The sequence below is a fragment of the Delphinapterus leucas genome, chromosome 9 (assembly GCF_059928025.1).
Source record: "Delphinapterus leucas isolate spDelLeu-1000000601 "Yukka" chromosome 9, BTC_Dleu_Yukka2, whole genome shotgun sequence".
In the NCBI taxonomy this organism is placed as follows: Eukaryota; Metazoa; Chordata; class Mammalia; order Artiodactyla; family Monodontidae; genus Delphinapterus; species Delphinapterus leucas.
In genome coordinates, this window is record NC_143137.1 from 18,413,043 (window position 1) to 18,432,030 (window position 18,988).

The 18,988-nt window shown below is 49.5% G+C and overlaps 1 protein-coding gene across 2 annotated transcripts; it reads left to right on the forward strand.

Moving 5' to 3' along the window:
- Nucleotides 1–1,679: 1,679 nt before the first annotated feature.
- Nucleotides 1,680–18,481, forward strand: AKR1B1 (aldo-keto reductase family 1 member B). Of its 2 annotated transcripts, XM_022580729.3 has the most exons (10): nucleotides 1,680–1,813; nucleotides 9,956–10,123; nucleotides 10,857–10,973; nucleotides 11,957–12,034; nucleotides 12,339–12,461; nucleotides 12,968–13,074; nucleotides 13,396–13,477; nucleotides 14,042–14,125; nucleotides 15,772–15,854; nucleotides 18,084–18,481. In XM_022580729.3, the coding sequence occupies exons 1-10, from the start codon at nucleotides 1,748–1,750 to the stop codon at nucleotides 18,124–18,126; spliced, it is 951 nt and encodes a 316-aa protein (XP_022436437.1). In that variant the 5' UTR covers nucleotides 1,680–1,747; the 3' UTR covers nucleotides 18,127–18,481. The 2 variants fall into 2 exon arrangements, with proteins under 2 accessions (XP_022436437.1, XP_089773509.1); XM_089917383.1 differs by lacking the exon at nucleotides 12,339–12,461.
- The last annotated feature ends 507 nt before the right edge of the window (nucleotides 18,482–18,988 follow it).

Consider the following 18,988-nt stretch of genomic DNA (forward strand, 5'->3'; position numbering starts at 1 on the left):
CTTAATAGGATTACTAGAATGTTTCTCAGAAGAATTCCATTGATGGTTTTTTAAAGAATAACTTTGATATGTGTACAATGTCATTTTACAAAGATTACAGAGGCAACAGGGCCTATCAAAACAGTATGTTCCAAATACAGTACTATTGTTGCTACAGAAGATCCACAGGTCTGACTTTTTACATTTGATAGCCCAGTCAGAATACTCCATTTTTAGCCAGTTATGCTTTCATGCAGTCAACTTGTAAACTCAATCATCAAAGAAAGAACAACAAAGCCATTCATAATGAATATACGTCCCTAACAGATAACCCCTCTATGTATAGCAACCTGGTCACTCAGGGTGACTTTGGACAGCAACCTCTATGCCGACAAAGATCTTATGAATGCAGCGTGGTAGGCTACTGCTGTTCCACCACAAACCAAATTCCCAGCGGTAGGCTCAAATTAAAATTCTCTTATTGGGGGGACAAATAGTATCAGAATTTGCCTACTAACAACAGTTTTTATAATAGTCAAAAGGAAAAAATCTCTGGGCTAGTCTGTTTTGTATAAATTTTTCCTAGGGGGGCACGTTTTAGAAGTCACTAAATGGAAAATCACCAGAATGGAGTTTAGAGAGGTCTGGTTCCTGAGTCATTTACCGGGCAGAGGTAGTTCTCAATCTTGCATAATTAAGGGAAATATTAAAGGGAGATGGAGCAGAAAGATCAAATTTGAGGTAGGGTGCAGCATCATGGAGAAGTGTTGTTGGAAAGAATCCAAAATTGTCTACAAAGGTCTTCCAGCAACTTTCCTATGGTTATCTTGGAAACTAATGTGTTTTCCTACCTGCCAATTAAGGCCGATTAATTTATTATCTAGCACCTCCTAATTCGGAGTATTTTGAAGCTACAATATTAAAGTTAACTTATCTTTTGTGGGTTTCTGCCTTATTCATCTAGAGAGCTTCGCTAAGTTACCATGTATGAAATGTGCTGCTTTGATGGAGTCATACTTACCAAAGACTGAATGTCCTCTCTGTGTTCTGGATTAAGCTCATCAGGGATTTCTAACCTCGAGAGATGCTGGCTTTTGGAGGAAGGCTTGCTGAACCACACTCAGTGTGTACAGACAAAGCTCACATCTAGGGGTGAAATTAGCCCTAGGAGGCTACATACAGGCTGGACAAACCCTAATCTCCAGGTGATGTTTTGTAGCAAGATTGCAAGCCACTTCTCTGGCGTGCACCTTTCTAAGAGCAAAGTTTGCTAAACTACAGCAGCAGTTTGTGTGTTCCTACACATTAAAGACCCGGCTTTGGTCACATTCCCAAAGAGCACGATACTGGTCTTGAACAATAGACAAATGTACCCATATGCGCTCTTTTAAAAAATGAAAAAAAAACCCCTTCCCAGGCTACTTATTTACGAGAAGTCTGTTACTTTTGCTAAAACATTCGCGTTTCCACGCTCCACAGCAGTTGGCTGAGCCAGCTGCGCCGCGCGGGGCGTGGGCGAACCACCGGCTAGAAAAGAATCCGGTCCCGCTAGGACCTAGCAGGAGGAGCTTCCCGGCAGAGCCACCCCACCCCGGGCTAACAGAGGCGCTGCGTCCTGATTGGCGGGCGGGCCAATCAGAAGCCGCCTTTGCGTAGCCGGGCGCCTCTCGTACCCGCCGCTTCTGCGGGCCTCACCGGCTATATAAAGGACCGCGCTACAGCCTGCGCTGCATGGTCCTCTGGTCGGAGTCAGCGCAGCTCAGCAGTCATGGCCAACCACCTCGTGCTCTACACCGGCGCAAAGATGCCCGTCTTGGGGCTGGGCACCTGGAAGGTAGGTACCCTGAGGAGCGCAGTCCGGGGCTCGCTTCAGGCTCGGCGCGGCCTGGGGCGGGAAGAGACCTACAGTGACCCTGAGCGACCCCGCCGCGGACGCCCCGCCTGGGAGGAGCCACGCTTGGGCTGGCCGGGACCCCGGCGGGATCGGGCCTGCAGCGCGGGAACCTGGACGCCGAGGCGGGCAGGGCGCTGGCCTGCGGTTTCGGCCCAGGGGCCTTGCGTGGGGGGCTTGAGAACGCCTCATGGGCGGCCGACCCTGTAACCCCTGGTGCTTGGGACCCGCGGGCCGCACTTTGAATCCTACCCCAGCTGGAAAGTCACTAACGGGGCGCCGAACGAAGGGGGCTTCCCGTGTCCCCGCCGCTGTGGCCCCGAGGATGGAGGTCGGGGGCGGGGCCTGAGAGATGGAGGGGAAAGAGCCTTGGGCTCCGGCGTCCCTCGCTCAACGGCACCTCTTACGCCCGCTCCTTTGTCTTTCTTCGAAATCGTTTGTCCTTAATCGTATCCGGTTTTGCTCCCTCAGGAATAAGCGTCCCAAGGTAAGCTCGGAGACTGCAGGTGATTCAGTTAGGCGGCACGAGTTTGCCCAGGACCCGTCTATTTACATGTCCCCAGACGCGAGCCACTGAGCCCCCCAGAGCCGGGCGTGCCTCTCGGGGTGTAGTGTGCTGAGCGGAGAATCTGGGCCGGGAGGTTCCCGCCCGTGCAAAACTGCGAGCTGCCCTCAGTAGTAAAACTCTTCGGAGACCTCGGTACCACTGAAATCTGTGCACAGAGTCCCCAAGAAACGGTTAGGAGTAAAAAGGGTAATCTGAGTATCTGAAAATTAGCACAGAGGGGTGGTATTATGGGCGCCGAGGGAAACCCAATAATTTTAAGCCGCTTATACGTTAGCTTCGGGTATTGTATATTACATTGCACAGCTGTGACCAGGGTTTTCCTTGGAACTTTGAATATAGGATTGGGCATTGGTTATTTACACACAGACAAGGAAAAGAAAACACTGCATGGATTGAGGGCGCCGTGGAATGGTTTGAAGTAGAGCAGCGGATGGTGCTTACCTCAACCCGAAAACCTGCCATTGAAAATTTGTCAATATAAGGGTGAATACAGGGTCGTAGAGTTGTCTCACACAGAAAGTGTTTCTTGGCCAAAGTGATCAGAGTATATGTGACTTGTGTTTCCTTCCAAAAGCCCAATGGTGGCTCTAAGGGTGTAATTGAATTATGACCATTGTACCAAGTTAAATTGCATCTGTCACAGGTTGTTCTCTTGGAATGGATGTGAACAGACACTTTGTTGGCAATGGCAAGTTACAGTTTTTACGATGGTGAACGACCATCACATGTAACTGGAACAAAAGTTCCACAAAACAATACTTAAACCTTACTGGGTGGGATGCATTCCAATATTTTTATTCTAAGCTCGCGGTTTCAGAAATTATGGTCCTGACCTTAGGTTCGTCATTTCAAAATCACGAGGCTGGGGTAAATAAGGAGTAAAAGTTGATAAAAGTGGGTTTTAAATCATTTGCTTGAGCACTTAACACTCCCCCCACCAACCCCAAAGCTGTATATTTAGTTAAGATAGCTCTGTAAATCTGTACATTTAGATCATTCATTCCAGCAGACTAAGTTCATTGAGGGCAAGGGTAGCGTCTACCTTGGTCACAGCTATTTACAGCACTGCTCAAGGTGCCTGGTAAATTGTAGGTGCCCTAAAGATATGTGTGGAATTAATACGAAGAAGTAAGATAACTAGATTTTGGGGGCGGCGAGGAGATGTTGTACAGAATTGTGTAGAGGCGTGGTAGGGGAGGTGACAGTGACATGGTATAAGTATGGGCTTGGAGTAGATTTCCTTTTTTTTTTTTCAGGTAAAAAAGGTATATGAATAGTGTTTTAATACCTTTCCCCTGTGTGTGTGTATATATATTCCTTCACAGATGCTGGACAAAGATGGGGTTACCTAAATACCGTTTGCTTATCTTTGTGAGAACTGGGGGAGGCTCTGGGAGTGGGTGCAGCACCTCGTTCCTGTGGATCTTCCATGTGACGGTGGCTGTGTTGTATCCTTCAGACTCCTGGCGGGGCTCTGGGAGTCTCCAATCACTGTTCCTTTGAAGGTCCTCACACTCTCCGTTCTCTCTTTGGAGGTGAAGGTTTCAGGCCGATGGGAGAGCATCTCTGCCTCAGAGCCCATGTGGCTTAGAGGCAGTTTCCCTTGGCAAGCTTGACATCCCCAATGGACGGTAAATAAGCCATGAGCATTGTATTGCCAGGAAGCGACTAAAACAGAGATTACTTCTGATGCTGACCAGTGTCCTGTTGCTGATAAATGTTTGGCCCTAGCTGAAAAGTTGATGGTAAATGGCCGTTGTAATTCACCCACATACTCAAAACCTAGGAATGGAGATAGAGTTTCTCCATCTCTTTTCCATTATCTCTGTATCTGCCCGCACCCAGGAGCCTTTGAGACATTTTCCCCTAATTTCTAGCCCCCCCCCCACCGTAAAGTTCAACATCACAGATAGACTGTACACCTGTCTGTGTCCATTGGCTCTTTGGCGGGCCACAAACCGTTTTATAAGCTAAGATTTTTTTTTGCTGCCGATAAACCAGTTTTTGCCTCTTTGAGGGTGATATCACTTCCTTTAAGAATAGGAGAAAATGCTGAGAAAGAACTCAAGGCAAGCTCATGACGGCCTGAGATCCCGGCCAGGGGAAGAGGGGAGAGGGCAGAGGTGCTGGCACTGGAGCTAAAACAGTAGCTTGTTTTTCTGTTCACCAGCCTCATCTCCCTGCAGGCCTACACCTGGAGCTCTTCAAAGGCAAAGATACTTAAATAAGACCTGCCTGCCCAGGGCCATTCCTGGTCCATCCCCATCTCAACCAAGTGGAGACAGTGATGTCTTGGAATTCAGGACAGATTGATTCATGTTGAGCGGGAGGAAGTTAATCTTGGTTTCATAAGTTGGTCTGTGTTTGTTGCCAAGCCGAGTTATGAGCTTTGGTGTAAAAACCATAGCCAGAATTGACTGTTTTCCTGTGATAAGGCAATGAAAGAGATTCTTCAGCAGAATGCTCTTTATCATTGGAAATTGTGGTTTACATTATTAAACTGTAAAATAAATTTGGACATAGTTGAACACGATAAGCCAAGTGAGGTTGGCTTCTCTGCACCAAACAATGAAAAGCATCTCTGTTGACGTGAAAAATTGCACATTGTTGCCATTCTCAGGGTTCTGCCAGATGCTTATGTTGTTGGAGCCTTACGAGTGTGGCAGATTTTAAGCCTTGTTGATACAAAGCTGCCAGACCCAGGTCTCCCAGCTGTGCGGAGTGGGAGCGTTGTGTGTAAGCACAGGGCAGGCGAGAGGCGAGCAGGCCCAGCTCGCTCAGGTTTACCCCAAGTTGATTGGGACTGTATTGTCAACTGATTAAATTAGAGCAGGGGCTGAAACCCTTTTAGTCCCCAGAATATCTGCGTTCAATATCAGAATACCTTTTTATTATGGAGGGGCTGAATTGGAAGCCAGAATGTTATTTGTGAATAGGAGTTAGGACAAATCAAGGCTGGGACTGTTGCCTAATCCCCATTTCTTTGTATGCTCTTCCAGCAGCTCAGGGGTTGGTAAACCGCAGGCCACAGCCTGTTTTTGTAAATAAAGTTTTATTAGAACACATCTCATTCCTTTACATGTCTTTTATGACTGCTTTTGTGCTGCTGCAGCAGCAGAGTTGAGCGGTTATGACAGACCATTTGGCCCACAAGGCCTAAAATATTTTCTGTCTGGCCGCTTTCAGAAAAAGTTTGCCAACTCCTCTTCCAGAAGATTCTAAGTAAATTAATTGGAACCTGGAATACATTTTGAGAAATTAGGTCACAGGTGTCTGTTTAACATGCATCTAGTTAAAATGCTTTATATTTACAATGAAAAACAGAAAATTATATTGTGACATAGTATTTAAACAAAACCAGTAATAAGAAATAAGCTTAGTTTCTCTTAAATGCAGGTTGGGTTTCTCTGAAGAAAAGCTGGTTTAATCAGAAGAGGTTAAACAGTGTTTTTCAGTGACAGCTTTTCCGGAATACGTTAGTTTACAAGGCCTTAGAGGTTGATGCCCTATTTATTAATCTAAGTTCACATCAAAAGTTATGGTTGGGGACTTCCCTGGTGGCTCAGTGCTTAAGAATCCACCTGCCAATGCAGGAGACACGGATTCGAGCCCTGGTCCGGGAAGATCCTACATGCCGCGGAGCAACTAAGCCTGTGTGCCACAACTACTGAGCCTGCTCTCTAGAGCCTGCGAGCCACAACTACTGAGCCCACGTGCCTAGAGCCTGTGCTCTGCAACAAGAGAAGCCACCACAATGAGAAGCCTGTGCACCGCAACAAAGACCCAACGCAGCCAAAAATTTAAAAAAACAAATAAAAAAATAAAAAGTTATGGTTATCTGTTTCTTGCTCCAGGGTTACCATTGGCACACTGTTCTCATACTTCTTACCCAGGATGGTTTTTCTTCCCCACAGTGAAGTTTCCTTTGTTCCCTATCCACCTCCTTCATTACAAAAGCGATACCTGCTAACGAGAAAATTTCAAAAAAAAAAAAATGTCTGAAAGGACACAGTCCTTTCCTCCCAGAAATCCCCACGTTAAAACTGCAGAGGATTCAATCTCTGAGATACTTTGTTTTTACCAATGACATTGTTTTATAACCTTTCTTCTTTGGATCTGTGGTGTTTTTGTTGTTGTTTTTTGTTTTTGACTTGCAGAGGGAATAGAGGGAGGGATATTATCTTAAAGTAACGTGCATGGGCCGCAAGCAAAGTCGAAGATGATTAGGTGTTTAAAGGGTGAGAGAGAGAGAGAGAGAGACTGACAGTAGTTTTCCTGGGAGTGTTATATAAAAAGAAAATAGGCCCAGTTTGTGAAGCTGATGGTGGCCTCAGGGGCAGAGACTTGTCACCACTGTCACTTGGTGCCATCAGCCCAGAACATCATTAAGTTGCTACCCGAGTGAGAGCTTTGGAGCTGTAAGGTCTGAGGGGAATGGGAATAGGTGCATGTGGCCAAGTCACAGGGCAGATTAGTGGCAGAAATGAATTTCAAACACGATTTTGTCTGTAGGATTTGTATTATTATTATTTTAAAATAAATTTAAAGGATTTGTATAATTTGGTTATTTATAACTTGGGTGTTTCCTCTACTGGTTTTCTGCAGATTTCCTATTAGATGTATGGAAACAGATCTTTACGATTTGTTTTCCTTTCAAAGTCTCAGTCTGGACCCCTGCCTTCCATGGGCAGTTTTCGATGTGGACATGGGATGGGGAGATGGTGTAATTGTATGTTAGCATTCCCAAGTTTATTGAGTCATTTTTTACCGTATCTTAAAGTGATGAGGGAAGTTAGTTTAGTCTCTGGGGGAAGGGCTCTTGATTGAGATAGTATTGAACATAGTTTGTGGATTCTGGTATATTTTCATCTCAGAGGATGATTTTCCAAGCCCAGGAGACTTGTCCTCTCCCTGACCAGTGTCTCACAGCCTCTTGGGGTCCACCCCAGAGTACACAGACCTCTCAGCAGAGGCTGGCTCTCAGGTCCTCGTGCCACCTCGTGCCAGGGTTTGAATCCTGACATCTTACTGCACCATCATGGCCAGTCTCGTAACCTCTCTGCACCTTAGTTCCCTTTTCCACAGAGATAACAGTATCTACCAGGGTCGTGGTGAAGGTTCAATTCAATAATACGTTTAAAACTAGTGAAAATGGACCCATAACAAATGGCAGCTGTTGTTATTTTCAGTTTGAGCCATTGTGGGCTAAACACCGCACGGGGCAGGTTCCATTTTGTTACATATCTGCCCTGGTACAAGCCTTCTAGCAACCGGCATGCCTGTCCCAGAGGCGGGCCTGGCCCGGCCAGCCCAGGTGAGAGCCATTGGCTCCCGGCTGTACACAGAGCCGGTGGCCGCAGGCAGCCTTAGTCCCCACTGCTGCAAAGGTGTCTCTGAAAAGGGGAGGCTGGCATGTAGCACCCGTTCTCAAGAGTCTTTTTATGAATTGCCACAGCTTTTACAAATTTAATTTGTAAAATGCGTGACAGTCCTCGCTTCTGCTTTCTTTCCCCTTTGAAAGCAGTTTGGGCTTAGCTTCCCAGCACGTGCTTCTCTCGCTAATCAGCCCTCTGTCCAGGGAAGGGTCAGGGAGCTGTAGCTTCTTCTCTTGAAGGTCATTTCTGTCCTTGGCTTCTCTATAAAAACATCACAAGAACGTGTTTTTAACTTTTTTTGTCAATTGTTCAGCAGCCTTGATTATCCTACTCTGTACTCTTCTGGTTCCAAGGAACTGAACAACCAATTTAATCTTCAGCAGGAAAAAAAAAAATGTGTCCGGGTGGGGATTCATTGACTTACAAAATGATGTCAGGTGTACCAGATTCAAGGCTATAAAAGATGTGCCCAGGAGCCGTCTCTCACCAACCCTCATCTGTCCCTCAACCCCACTTTCCTCTAGCAGCTCCTGGCTCACATGCTTCCAGCACCGGGACCCCAGCAGAAGGAAATCTTGTCTTGGTAACATCAGCTGAAGTCCAAAGATTGAGTCTCATGGGCCTGGCTGGGGTCATGTCTCTGGCCCTGCGCCAGTCGCTGTGGCAGATGCAGCGTGTGTCTGGGCTGGGCCCGGGAAAGGTTCCTGCCCCTCTGCCCAGGGTTGGTGGCAGTGAGGTGCTGGACTGGTACAGTACAGGCCCGCAGAGAAATCCAGTCAGGGCGCCATCAAGCCTGAAGAGAGTTGACTTGCGCCGGCAGCCAGTTCCCCGGCTGGGTCTCCTTACCTGTTCTCTTTCCTGGGGAGGGGTGTGCTCTGCTCTCAGCAGCAGCTGTGCCCAGGACGCCCCAAGGAGGCCGTGGTACTTACTCCGTTCCGGTTATGCCAAGGTTTCCGTGCTCTGTTCCTTTAACCGAGAAGGGTGGGGGGAAGGCTGCAGGTGTAGCTTCTTGGGTCCTCCAGGGAACTAGGAGGTTACCAGATTGTCTGAAGATGTTTTCTGATCTCATACCTGAGGTCAGCATCACCTATCCACGCCCCCTACTCCCTCCGTGGTGGCCAGAGAGCTGGGCGAGGGTCCCCCGCTCCTCTGCCCTGGCCTGTACACAACAGCCCATGTCAAAACAGCAGATGTCTGCAGCTGCTCATGGCCCTGGGGAGTTTTCCTGGTCATTCTTTTCTACCCCAGCTCTCCAGAGGAATGCGCTGTATGCATGCAACAGTCTGATGCACACGCGTTTGCTTTCCACCTTTCTGGTCTGAGAGGAGCATCGCGGAGATGAGTGTCTGTGCGGCCAGACTGGGTGCTGGGGGCGCTCCCCACGCCTGTCCCGCTCACTCAGACGCGCAGATGGTCAGGGCAGGCGCGGCGCGTTCAGTCTTTTTGCCGCTCTGACCACAAACCATATGGTCTTCCACAGCTCCCATTTCCCCCTCCTGTCAACTCATTTCTGTCTGCTAATACCTCTGAGGGCCCACCTCCCACCTCCACCTCTTAAAGCAGATTCTTACACAGTGAGATTGGAGCACAGGCCTTTGAATCTGCACCAGTAATGTTCCTGACTTTGATACACTCAAAACTGCTTAAAAACAAGTGATGGCCAATACCAGAATCCACGAGTGGAAGGAGAAAATAAATCGTAGGCATTCACTCACGGAACTCGGGAACCAAACGGGAATTGGAGTGAATATTTACAGCGCTTCTGAAATATTTAGAGCTGTTTGAAGGAAATGGTATTCCTTATTGTCTTGGGAACCTAATAGATCCAGAGAGTGGGGGATTTTTTATACCGTCAATGGGTTCTGAAGAAACAAGGAAGTGAGAGGCTTTGGCCCATCTAATTAAGGTGATCTGTACCGCTAGTAAGTGGTTGTCAGATTTTCCTAAAATGAAGCAACGTTGCATCTCACCTCAGGATGTTCAGACACTTGCCGTGGCCTGCCTTTGCTAGTCTTAAAAGAAGTAGGAGTCCCTGAGGAGCCGTGGGTTCCTGCTGCCCTTGCTTCTGGGTTGTGTGCACACTGTGTGTTTTGTTTCATTTTTGGTTTTATCCCCATGGCTTCCATTTCCTGTTTCTTTCAGTCCCCTCCGGGCAAAGTGACGGAGGCTGTGAAGGTAGCGATTGACCTTGGATACCGTCACATTGACTGTGCCCACGTGTACCAGAACGAGAACGAGGTGGGGTTGGCCATCCAGGAGAAGCTCCAGGAGCAGGTGGTGAAGCGTGAGGACCTCTTCATCGTCAGCAAGGTACCCCGCTCTGCAGGGGAGCCTGAGGGAGGGTTCTCGTCCACATTCATCCAGGGGCAGCGTTAGCTTAGGGGCCACGACCACACTCTGGGGCCTCCTAATACAGCTGCGGTTATCACCCGGCAGGCAGTTCTTCCAGGGGAAGTGTGTTGACTCAAGGCCATGAGGGCTCTAGGGCTCGCCCGTCTGTGGCCGCCTGTCTGTTGGATGGTCATTCCGCCCGGACCCATTGGTTGGAGCCCCTTGCTGATGTGGCCAAAGCAGTGGGTTGGCGCCCCCTTTCCAGGGAGTTATCTTTGAGGACGGTACTTGGTTCCCATCTGCAGACTGATCTCTGCCGCTGGCCACTGTCTTTCACCCAGAGGCTGGTGGTGCCCAAAGGACACCGGGTGGGAGGGTGAGGCTGGCTCCACGAAGACCAGCCTGTGGGAGAGTGGGCCAGAGAGTTCATGTTTAGAGCCTGGGGCTGGCTTGCTGACCTGTCCATTCTACTTGGTGCCTTCAGTTTGGTCCTTGTGAAAGGTTTCCTTGATCTGATCACCCTCCCTTCCTTTGGAAGAGTTAGGATCCACGTGTGAAATGGAATCTCCCTCCCCACTGTTTACAGCGTCACAGTGAAGTGGGTGGGTTGTGGGGAGAGGAAAGCAAGTTCTCTGTCCCCGAGCTGTCTGGCTCCCGGCCGGGAAAGCGCTTCTGGCACGCAGGGTAAGACTTGTTCTCTCGCTGGCTTCAGCTGTGGTGCACGTTCCATGAGAAGGACCTGGTGAAAGGCGCCTGCCAGAAGACGCTCAGTGACCTGAAGCTGGACTACCTGGACCTCTACCTTATTCACTGGCCCACTGGCTTCAAGGTAGGTACCCAGGGCTCAGGTGTAGCCTGTGGCATCACCCTCTCCTGTTAGCAGGTCGTGAGCAGGTACACAGTCTGTGTGTGTCCTTGCTGCTCTGCTCAAGGTATGGTCCCTGGACCGGCAGCAATGGCATCACCTGGGAGCTTGTTAGAACTCAGTCTCATGCCCCACCCAGGCCCTTTGAATCTGAACCTCAGGTGACTCACATGCACATTTCAGAGTTTGAAGAATGCTGCTCTTTGTCATTTGGTGATTGTATAATTTGAAACTTTGTGACAGTGAACATGGCTCAGGTGACACTCCTGCCCATGGCCATAAGATGTCATTAGTGACCGCCCCCCCCCCCCCCCGCCTCAGGCACCTACACACATACCCATTCATACCCTGTGCATGTTTGTGCGTGTTTCTACATTCCACACACTCCCCATCCTGCGGAAGCTGGGTAAACCTTGGCAGCCTGCCTCTTCACAAAAAGCTCTAGAGTTATTATGTCCTTTGCCTCCTTTCTAGCCACAGGGCTCAGTTTTCTGCTTTGTCAGCCAGCTTGAAGGCATGCAGGTTTTTACCCTGTAACTCTTATTTTATTGCACTGTGGTATATCGAGGCCTTACTTTCAACCTTTTTCACAGTAAGCTGGCAAGGCTCGGTGAGGTGGTGGTTTTGTAGGTTTGGATCCAGCCAGGACATGGGCCCTGTGAATCCTGGTCCTGAGTCCTCCCTGCCCACGCACATACTGCCATCCACAGCAGGGTTCATCTCACTGACCGAGAATTGTCCATCTCCACCTGATGGTCAGCACCAGCCCAGGAGTTGTCTGCCGTTTCTTCTTCACACTGACACGGATTTGCTCTTGATTATCCTCTAAAACCGTAGCCAGCTATTGTAGCTTAGAATAATTGTATTAGAACTTTGCTTTCAAAGATGCAGCTCCCCCAGCAGATCTATGCAGGTCTGTTACTGATTGTCTTTGATTGTTACCACAGCCTGGGAAGGACTTTTTCCCATTGGATGGGGATGGCAACGTGGTTCCCAGTGACAACGATTTTGTGGACACCTGGACGGTAAGGCAGCCCCTGGCTTGGCCTCCCCTTCCTTGCCAGCTCCCCAGTCTCCTTGCGAGGGGCCAGGTGTGAATACCCGGCTCTGCCATTTCTTTCGCTGTAATTGTTACTCTCTGTTTTTTGCTCTTCCTGTCTCATTAAAGCCAACCTGGCTTTTGTCTTGGTGCCTCTTGTCTTCCCAAAGATCTAATTTGCTATCACCGAATAGGTCAGGACCTGGTAAGTTGTCTGGTGCGAGAGGTGCTTCTGACCCTTGTCCTTTTGGGCACATGTCAGCAGCAAGCAGACCCTCTTTGGTCTCTAGGCCATGGAAGAGCTGGTGGACGAAGGGCTGGTGAAAGCTATTGGAGTCTCCAACTTCAACCATCTCCAGGTGGAGAAGATCTTAAACAAACCTGGCTTAAAATATAAGCCGGCGGTTAACCAGGTAACATCCGGCAGGGAAGCCACTCTGCCTGTTTGTTACTGTGTGATCCTACCAGTTACTTTCTGTCCGTGTCACCTGGGGCGCAGCCGGGAGGCAGGTCCCTGGGCGCTGGCAGAGTCCTGATTTATGGCTCAGAAAGATAGTGACACATCTGGGAGTGAAACTTGCAGGAGAGAACGGGTTTGAGCCTGCCTTGTGAAGACTCAGGGTCTTGAGATGAGCTGTGAGCAGACATTGAGATCCTCAGACCTGTCACAGTTGATAAATGGCCAAAGCCAGAAAAACCCTCAGGGCCCATGGCGACAGTAACAAGATTATTCTCGTTAATGTCAAGGACAGTTGCTGGGAAACAGAGACAGTTGTTAACAGCTTATCTAGGAGTTGGGACATTGGTTACATATAACTTTATGTCTGGGGAGGGAAGGGCTTAGCATGGGTAGACTTCCTGTGTGTCCCATGGCCCGTGCCCACCGTGGCACCATCAGCCCTCCTGTTTGCATCTGCAGGTCGAGTGCCACCCGTACCTCACTCAGGAGAAGTTAATCCAGTACTGCCAGTCCAAAGGCATTGTAGTGACTGCCTACAGTCCCCTTGGCTCTCCCGACAGGCCCTGGTGAGTTTCCACGGGATTGTGTTCTCTTGTCAGCTAGTGACGATTAGAAATGGCTACAGAGAAAAATCCAGCATCAAGGAAAATGCTTCTGGGGCTGATGGGCAGACCTCCCCAGGAGCCTCCTGTTGGGTTTCCTGGTTGGTGTTTCCAGTAGCAAGATGCCTACTCTTTTTCCAACGGGTTGGGAGTTTGTAACTGAGCTCTGAATCAGAAGACAGGCAGGCTGCCCTCCAAGGTCGATGAGGGTTAGGGTTAGGGTTGCCGGCTGCCTGGAGTGGTGGCGATGATGGTTGCTCACGCAGACCGTGTTTCTGTCTCCAGGGCCAAGCCCGAGGACCCTTCCCTACTGGAGGATCCCAGGATCAAAGCGATTGCAGACAAACACAATAAAACCACAGCCCAGGTACAGCCATTTCCAGGCGCTCATGACTGTTCCCAGAACTTCCTGCATTCGTGGTGGTGGTTCCCATTAGCCGGGGGGGGGAGAGTGACCGAGCCCTGTCAAGCGCTCCCTGGATGTGTGGCTCGGGTCCTGGAGTGTGTGGTGGAAAGGGACTTAGAAGACTGCCTGTGGTCTGGGGATAATCGGACCTGCCCTTCTACCTCCGAGGGCTGGCACGAGGGTCAGCACTCAGCACTGTTTGGGAACACCCGTCTCTGTACTCATAGAAGGCCACTCGTGATCAGCTGAGCGCTCCCAAATGGTAGAGCGAGTTCCAAGACAGGGAGTAATGTACCCGGGAGATGCGGAAGCACGTGGCAAGGAGGCTGAGAGTGGGGCTCGGGGGGTCAGATCCTGAGTGTCTCCCCTCCCCCTTGCTGGGCATGACCCCATCACCTCTGAGCCTTGGTTTCCTCGCTGTGAAGTTCTGGGGTTTCTTTCTCCAGGTGATGGGTGTGTAAGATTAGGTGAGATGAAAGTGTAGAGCTCCTGGTATATGGACGCACTCGGCACCTCTGTTCACAGGTTCTGATCCGGTTCCCCATGCAGAGGAACTTGATCGTGATCCCCAAGTCTGTGACGCCTGAACGCATTGCTGAGAACTTCCAGGTAAAAGGTCCTGGCTGGTCGGCCCAGGGTCTCTTCAGTGGAGGAGGGGCCAGTTCTTCACAGGGCCTCTGGATTGTCGTGTGTGGCCCCCCCCCTCCCCCCGTCTCCTCTTGGAGTGGCAGGGAGCCCACTGTGGACTAGGGACAGTGGTTTCTCTGGGAGGCGGTGCTACGCCCGGCAGGCCCTGGCCTCGGGCCCCGCTCTGCATGCACACACCTGTGCTGAGGCTCCTCGGGGAACTCATCATTTGCCAAGAAATGTTGCTCTTGAGTGATGCTCCCTGGGTTTGCCTCAGGGCTCCGTTAGTTACTGTGCCTCAGTTTCGCCATCTGTAACATAGTACCTATTTCAAGAGTTGTCATGAAGATTAAAAAAGATGCACCGAAGGGCTTCACGCAATGCTTGGTACCTTCATAAGCACTCAGCAAACACTGCTGTGCTGGTAAGTCCGAGGCCTGCACAGACCTTACAGGGCACCAGTGAGGTGTTCTCTCCGAGCACCTGCCAGAGCAGAGCAGACCTCCTGGCACCTCCTGCCTGCCTGCCTCTCATACCAGTGTTGGGGGCTGGGCTGGGAGAAGAGCTCTCCAGGAGGGTCCCTGCGCCCGTGAGCCTCTGCTGTCACTGAGCAGAGCAGCTTTGCCCGGACCCGCTCTGTCTTCACCTGAGCCCTGGTTCCCAGCAGCTCTTGTTTCCATAGCAAGCAGCTGATTCTTGCCTGTTCCACTGGCCAGGCTGTGGCTGTAACACGTGCTGCTGGTCCCTGGGGCCTGGGGAGGGTGGAGGAGATAAATAAAGTGGTAAAACGGTGACCATGAGAAACACATATCCTGCTAGAGATGCATTTTTTGTTTCATATTTTATGTTTTCAAGGGGTTAGAAAAGAAACATTATAAAATGACTAATCTCTAGTACTAACATAATTATTTTGCATCTTACTGTGTAGTCTGCACATTTTTGCACGGTTGTGATCACAGAGTATGCAGCAGGCTTTCTTTCTGCACATTCCGCGATCATCCAAGCTGAGGGCCCTCCTCTGGTCCTGGGGTAGGCAAAGTTCACCTGATACGCCTTTCTCGTCTTCTCTGTCAAGACCTTATCTGGCTTCTTAGGCCCATCTCAAATGGCATCTCCTTTGACCACATCCTTCAGCTTCCCAGCTGGAATTCCTTCCTGATTCCTCTGGATTCCCTGCGTGCTTTGTGGAGCCTCTTTCCTGCAGTGCGCAGCTAATTATTCCCTGTAGCATAGCTGTTGAATTACCTCGTCCTTTGCTTCATTGTAAATTGAGGCAAAGACACTTCTTACCCATCACTGTATTCCCCCGGTGCTTATCACAGTGGAAGCGGTCGGCAGAGGTTTTGAAATGAATGGAAGAAAAAGTATCATTTTGTTCGGAGGTTCTGGAAGGGAAGGTCTGTTTTCATTGTTCACATAGTACCCAGACAAAACATGTGCGTTCTCTGAATAGTCATGTAAGAAACTTTCTCTGAGTTTAGTCTACCTTCCTGCCCCTCCGCACTCCAGGCAACATCTCATCAGTGATCCTTCCTGGAGCTGCTTGTATGCTTCCCTATTCTGTGTTTGATAGCTGTTTACAGAGCTTATTGGAAGGTTGGTTTTTTGTTTTTGTTTTTTCTTTTTAGGTCTTTGACTTTGAACTCAGCAGTGCAGACATGACCACCTTACTCAGCTACAACAGGAACTGGAGGGTCTGTGCCTTGGTGAGGTGAGTCCCGGGAGAGCCCCAGGAGGGTATCAGGTGCTGCAGATGAAAGAATAACGCCTGGAGGCCTCCCTGTCCAAGTCCTGCTATTGCAGCGGCTCTGACTTGTGCATGTTACCTTGCCTGTTAACTTGCCTTCTCCTCCGTGTACAGCAGGAAACATTTACACTGTGTCAGCTGAGCCGCACTCAGCCCCCCGGGAAATGCAGGGAGCTCTGCCCTAGATGTCTTCTCCCGCTCCCATGCACTGTTGGCCTAACCTGCAGTAACCACATATATTGACTTTTAGTTTTCAAATTTTAGTGGCACATCTGAAACCAGATGATCCCAGGTGGCTCGTGCCCCGCCTTCTTGGAAAAATTTGCATGTGACTCCTTATCTCTAATGACTAATGAAAGGGTTCTAGTTGGAAGACCATGGTGCTTGGGGCTCGTGATCATCCCAGCTCCGACAGCGATTAAACCATGTGACTGAGAATCACTCGGCCCCTCCAGCTATATATGTGCTGGTTCCTTATATTCCCTCTGACTTGTAGTGTGGAATCTGAGGGAGATGACAAGCAAGGTGGTTTTTTCTCTTTTCGTTTTTGCACCACTGCATTAACTCCATAAAGTTTAAAACTCATTTTCTGCTTTCAAGAAGAATCTCCCCACTTCACAGTGGAGACTAAGAACCTCCTCTTTCGTGATTTTTATCGTCCGACTTCTCTGTTTCTTCTCTTCTTCTCAAGTAGTTACTCTTCTAAGCAAAATTTGAGCATTCCCTAAGGCCGGCTCGGGTGCTAGCTCTCTCCTTCCAGCCTCTGCTCTCTCTCCAGTTCTGGGTTTGCACCGCTGGTGGCTTCCCACCGCCCTGGCAGGTGTTCGCCAGGTTTGCATCTTGGCCGATAACTCTCTCCTGAGCTTCGTTCAAGCACATGCCTGTGAGTGTGTTGCTGCCACGCCATGGCCTCAGATTCGGAATAGGCCAGAAGCAGAGTTTACCACGGGCCCTTTCTGATGTCCCTGTTTGTGTTAATGGTGCTTACCCTTTAGACATTAAAATCATTTTTGATCTGGCGGGCAAGGGAGAGAGAAGAGAGAAGTGAATCAGTCGCCAAGTTACATCTGTTCTGCTTTGAGAATCACTGATCGTTCATTCAGTTTCCTTTTCCCTTCCTGCTGCTGACGCAGCATATTGAAGGGCAGACAAACCACAGGGGTTTTCTTTTCGGCCCCTTTATGTATAGACTCCTTCTACTCTCTAGTGCTATTCTAGAAACAGCTTTAGATTATCCTGTGGCCACTGATGTTTAATGGGTTAGGATTGGAGCGGGGAGGGAGCGTCTGGCTGCAACATCCCCAGGTCACCTAGGAAGCTTTTTCTAACCATATGTACACATACATACGTACATCCACACTGCCACAGTTTGGCATCTATTGCTATACTGAGCCCCTGTGGCTAATGGCAGTGTTATATTTCTCAGGTTTGATAGGATGCCAAAAAAAAAAAAATCCATGGGGAACTTTTGAATTGCCTAAATATTTGAGTGGGAGTTGTATGCCCCAAGCAGGGTTCACCCTGGGCCTTTCACACTCTGCCCAGCCAGACTTCCCAACGCTGTTGCCATTACATTCCCAACACAGGCCATTGGCCCTGCAGATGGGACTGTGAACCTTGGCCAACACGTATGCCTGCATCAGTCCACCCCCAGCTCGACGTCCAGCCTGTCCCCTCTCCCTGTGTTTCCTGTAGCAAATCCTCAACTACTCTCCTGGCCTCACTTCAGCTCCCACTGGTACCAGGAGGTTTTGGAGGTGACAGTGGCTTCTTGTTCCACGTGTTCGGAGCACTTGCTGTGTCATGCGTGCAGACTTGTTAACATCTCTTATGTTATTATCACCCTCTTACTGTTTAAGGCAATAGGTGCTCTCTGGTCCTGCAACTAGACTGAGTTACCAGGCGGCAGGAATCGTGTCTTGCCGCCCTGCACACCTTAGGCACAGTGCTGGGCACACAGGGAGGGTGGTGTCCATCACACAGGTGCTGATGGATGAGAGCCCCCTGGCAGAGGACTGGAAGGTGGGCCATGACCCCAAGGGCAGACCCAGGATCTGCAGTCTCAGAAGAGGGTCGTGCCCTCTGAGGCCTCTCTTTCTACCTAAATGAGACACCATTTCTGACTTTTTGAAGTTTGTTATGGTCAAAGTCTCTTCGTCAAAAAGCTAATGTGTTTCTGTTTTTTCCTGATAGCTGTGCCGCCCACAAGGATTATCCCTTTCATGAGGAGTTTTGAAGCTGTGGGTGCCTGCCCTTCCCCAGGTGACCTGCTTTTCCCCGCCTCACTTTTATTGTGTGTAGTATAGTTTGGCCTGTGTCCCTCAGCGGTGGGTCAGCGACTTACAGATGAACCAACGAGGGCTCAGCCAGCTTGGTGTTGGGTCCGAAGACCAGAATCAGTAGATTAGAAGTCTCTTCAGTTTTCTTTGCCCTTCTTCTTGTCCATCTGGGGAAAGCACAACCCAATACCCTTTTCTAAATTGAATTTACAAAATCAAAATAGTGCCTCTAACAATTGCATTTTGATTGCTTGGAACTGTAATCCTTTCAGCTAGACTTTTCTTTGCCTCAAATAAAATGTGCTCTTATGAGTTTGATGCTGTTTATTTTGTTTTGGTTTGTTGAGACGATGTACTGCCTTCCCTGCCCCTCAACCTTCCTCCTGTTGATACCCATACAGCAGGCCACTCAGCTCTGCAACAGGAGGGAGGACTTGGTGTCTTTACTTTTAGGTGGGGACCCATCACCTCGGTACTTCACCCATTTAGCTTTAGGGGTCTGGGTCTCATCCTGGCTGCGCATCAGAGACACCTGGGAGGTTTTGAATGCTAGCATGTCTGGCCCTCATCCCTGGAAACTGACCTCATTTGTCCAGGTGTACCCAGGACATCAAGAGTTTGCAGGATCCGTGGGTGACTCTAATGTGTAGCCAAGGCTGAGAGCCTCAGCTCTACGGCCGAGCCAGAACACAAGTCCATTTGTTATTTCACAAATTACTTGGTTGTGCCTCCTACCTGTGCAGGCCAAAGTGCTATGGTTACTGAGCAGCACCACTCACAAGAAACTGCTTTCATGAAGCTCGTTGTCTGGACCAGAGG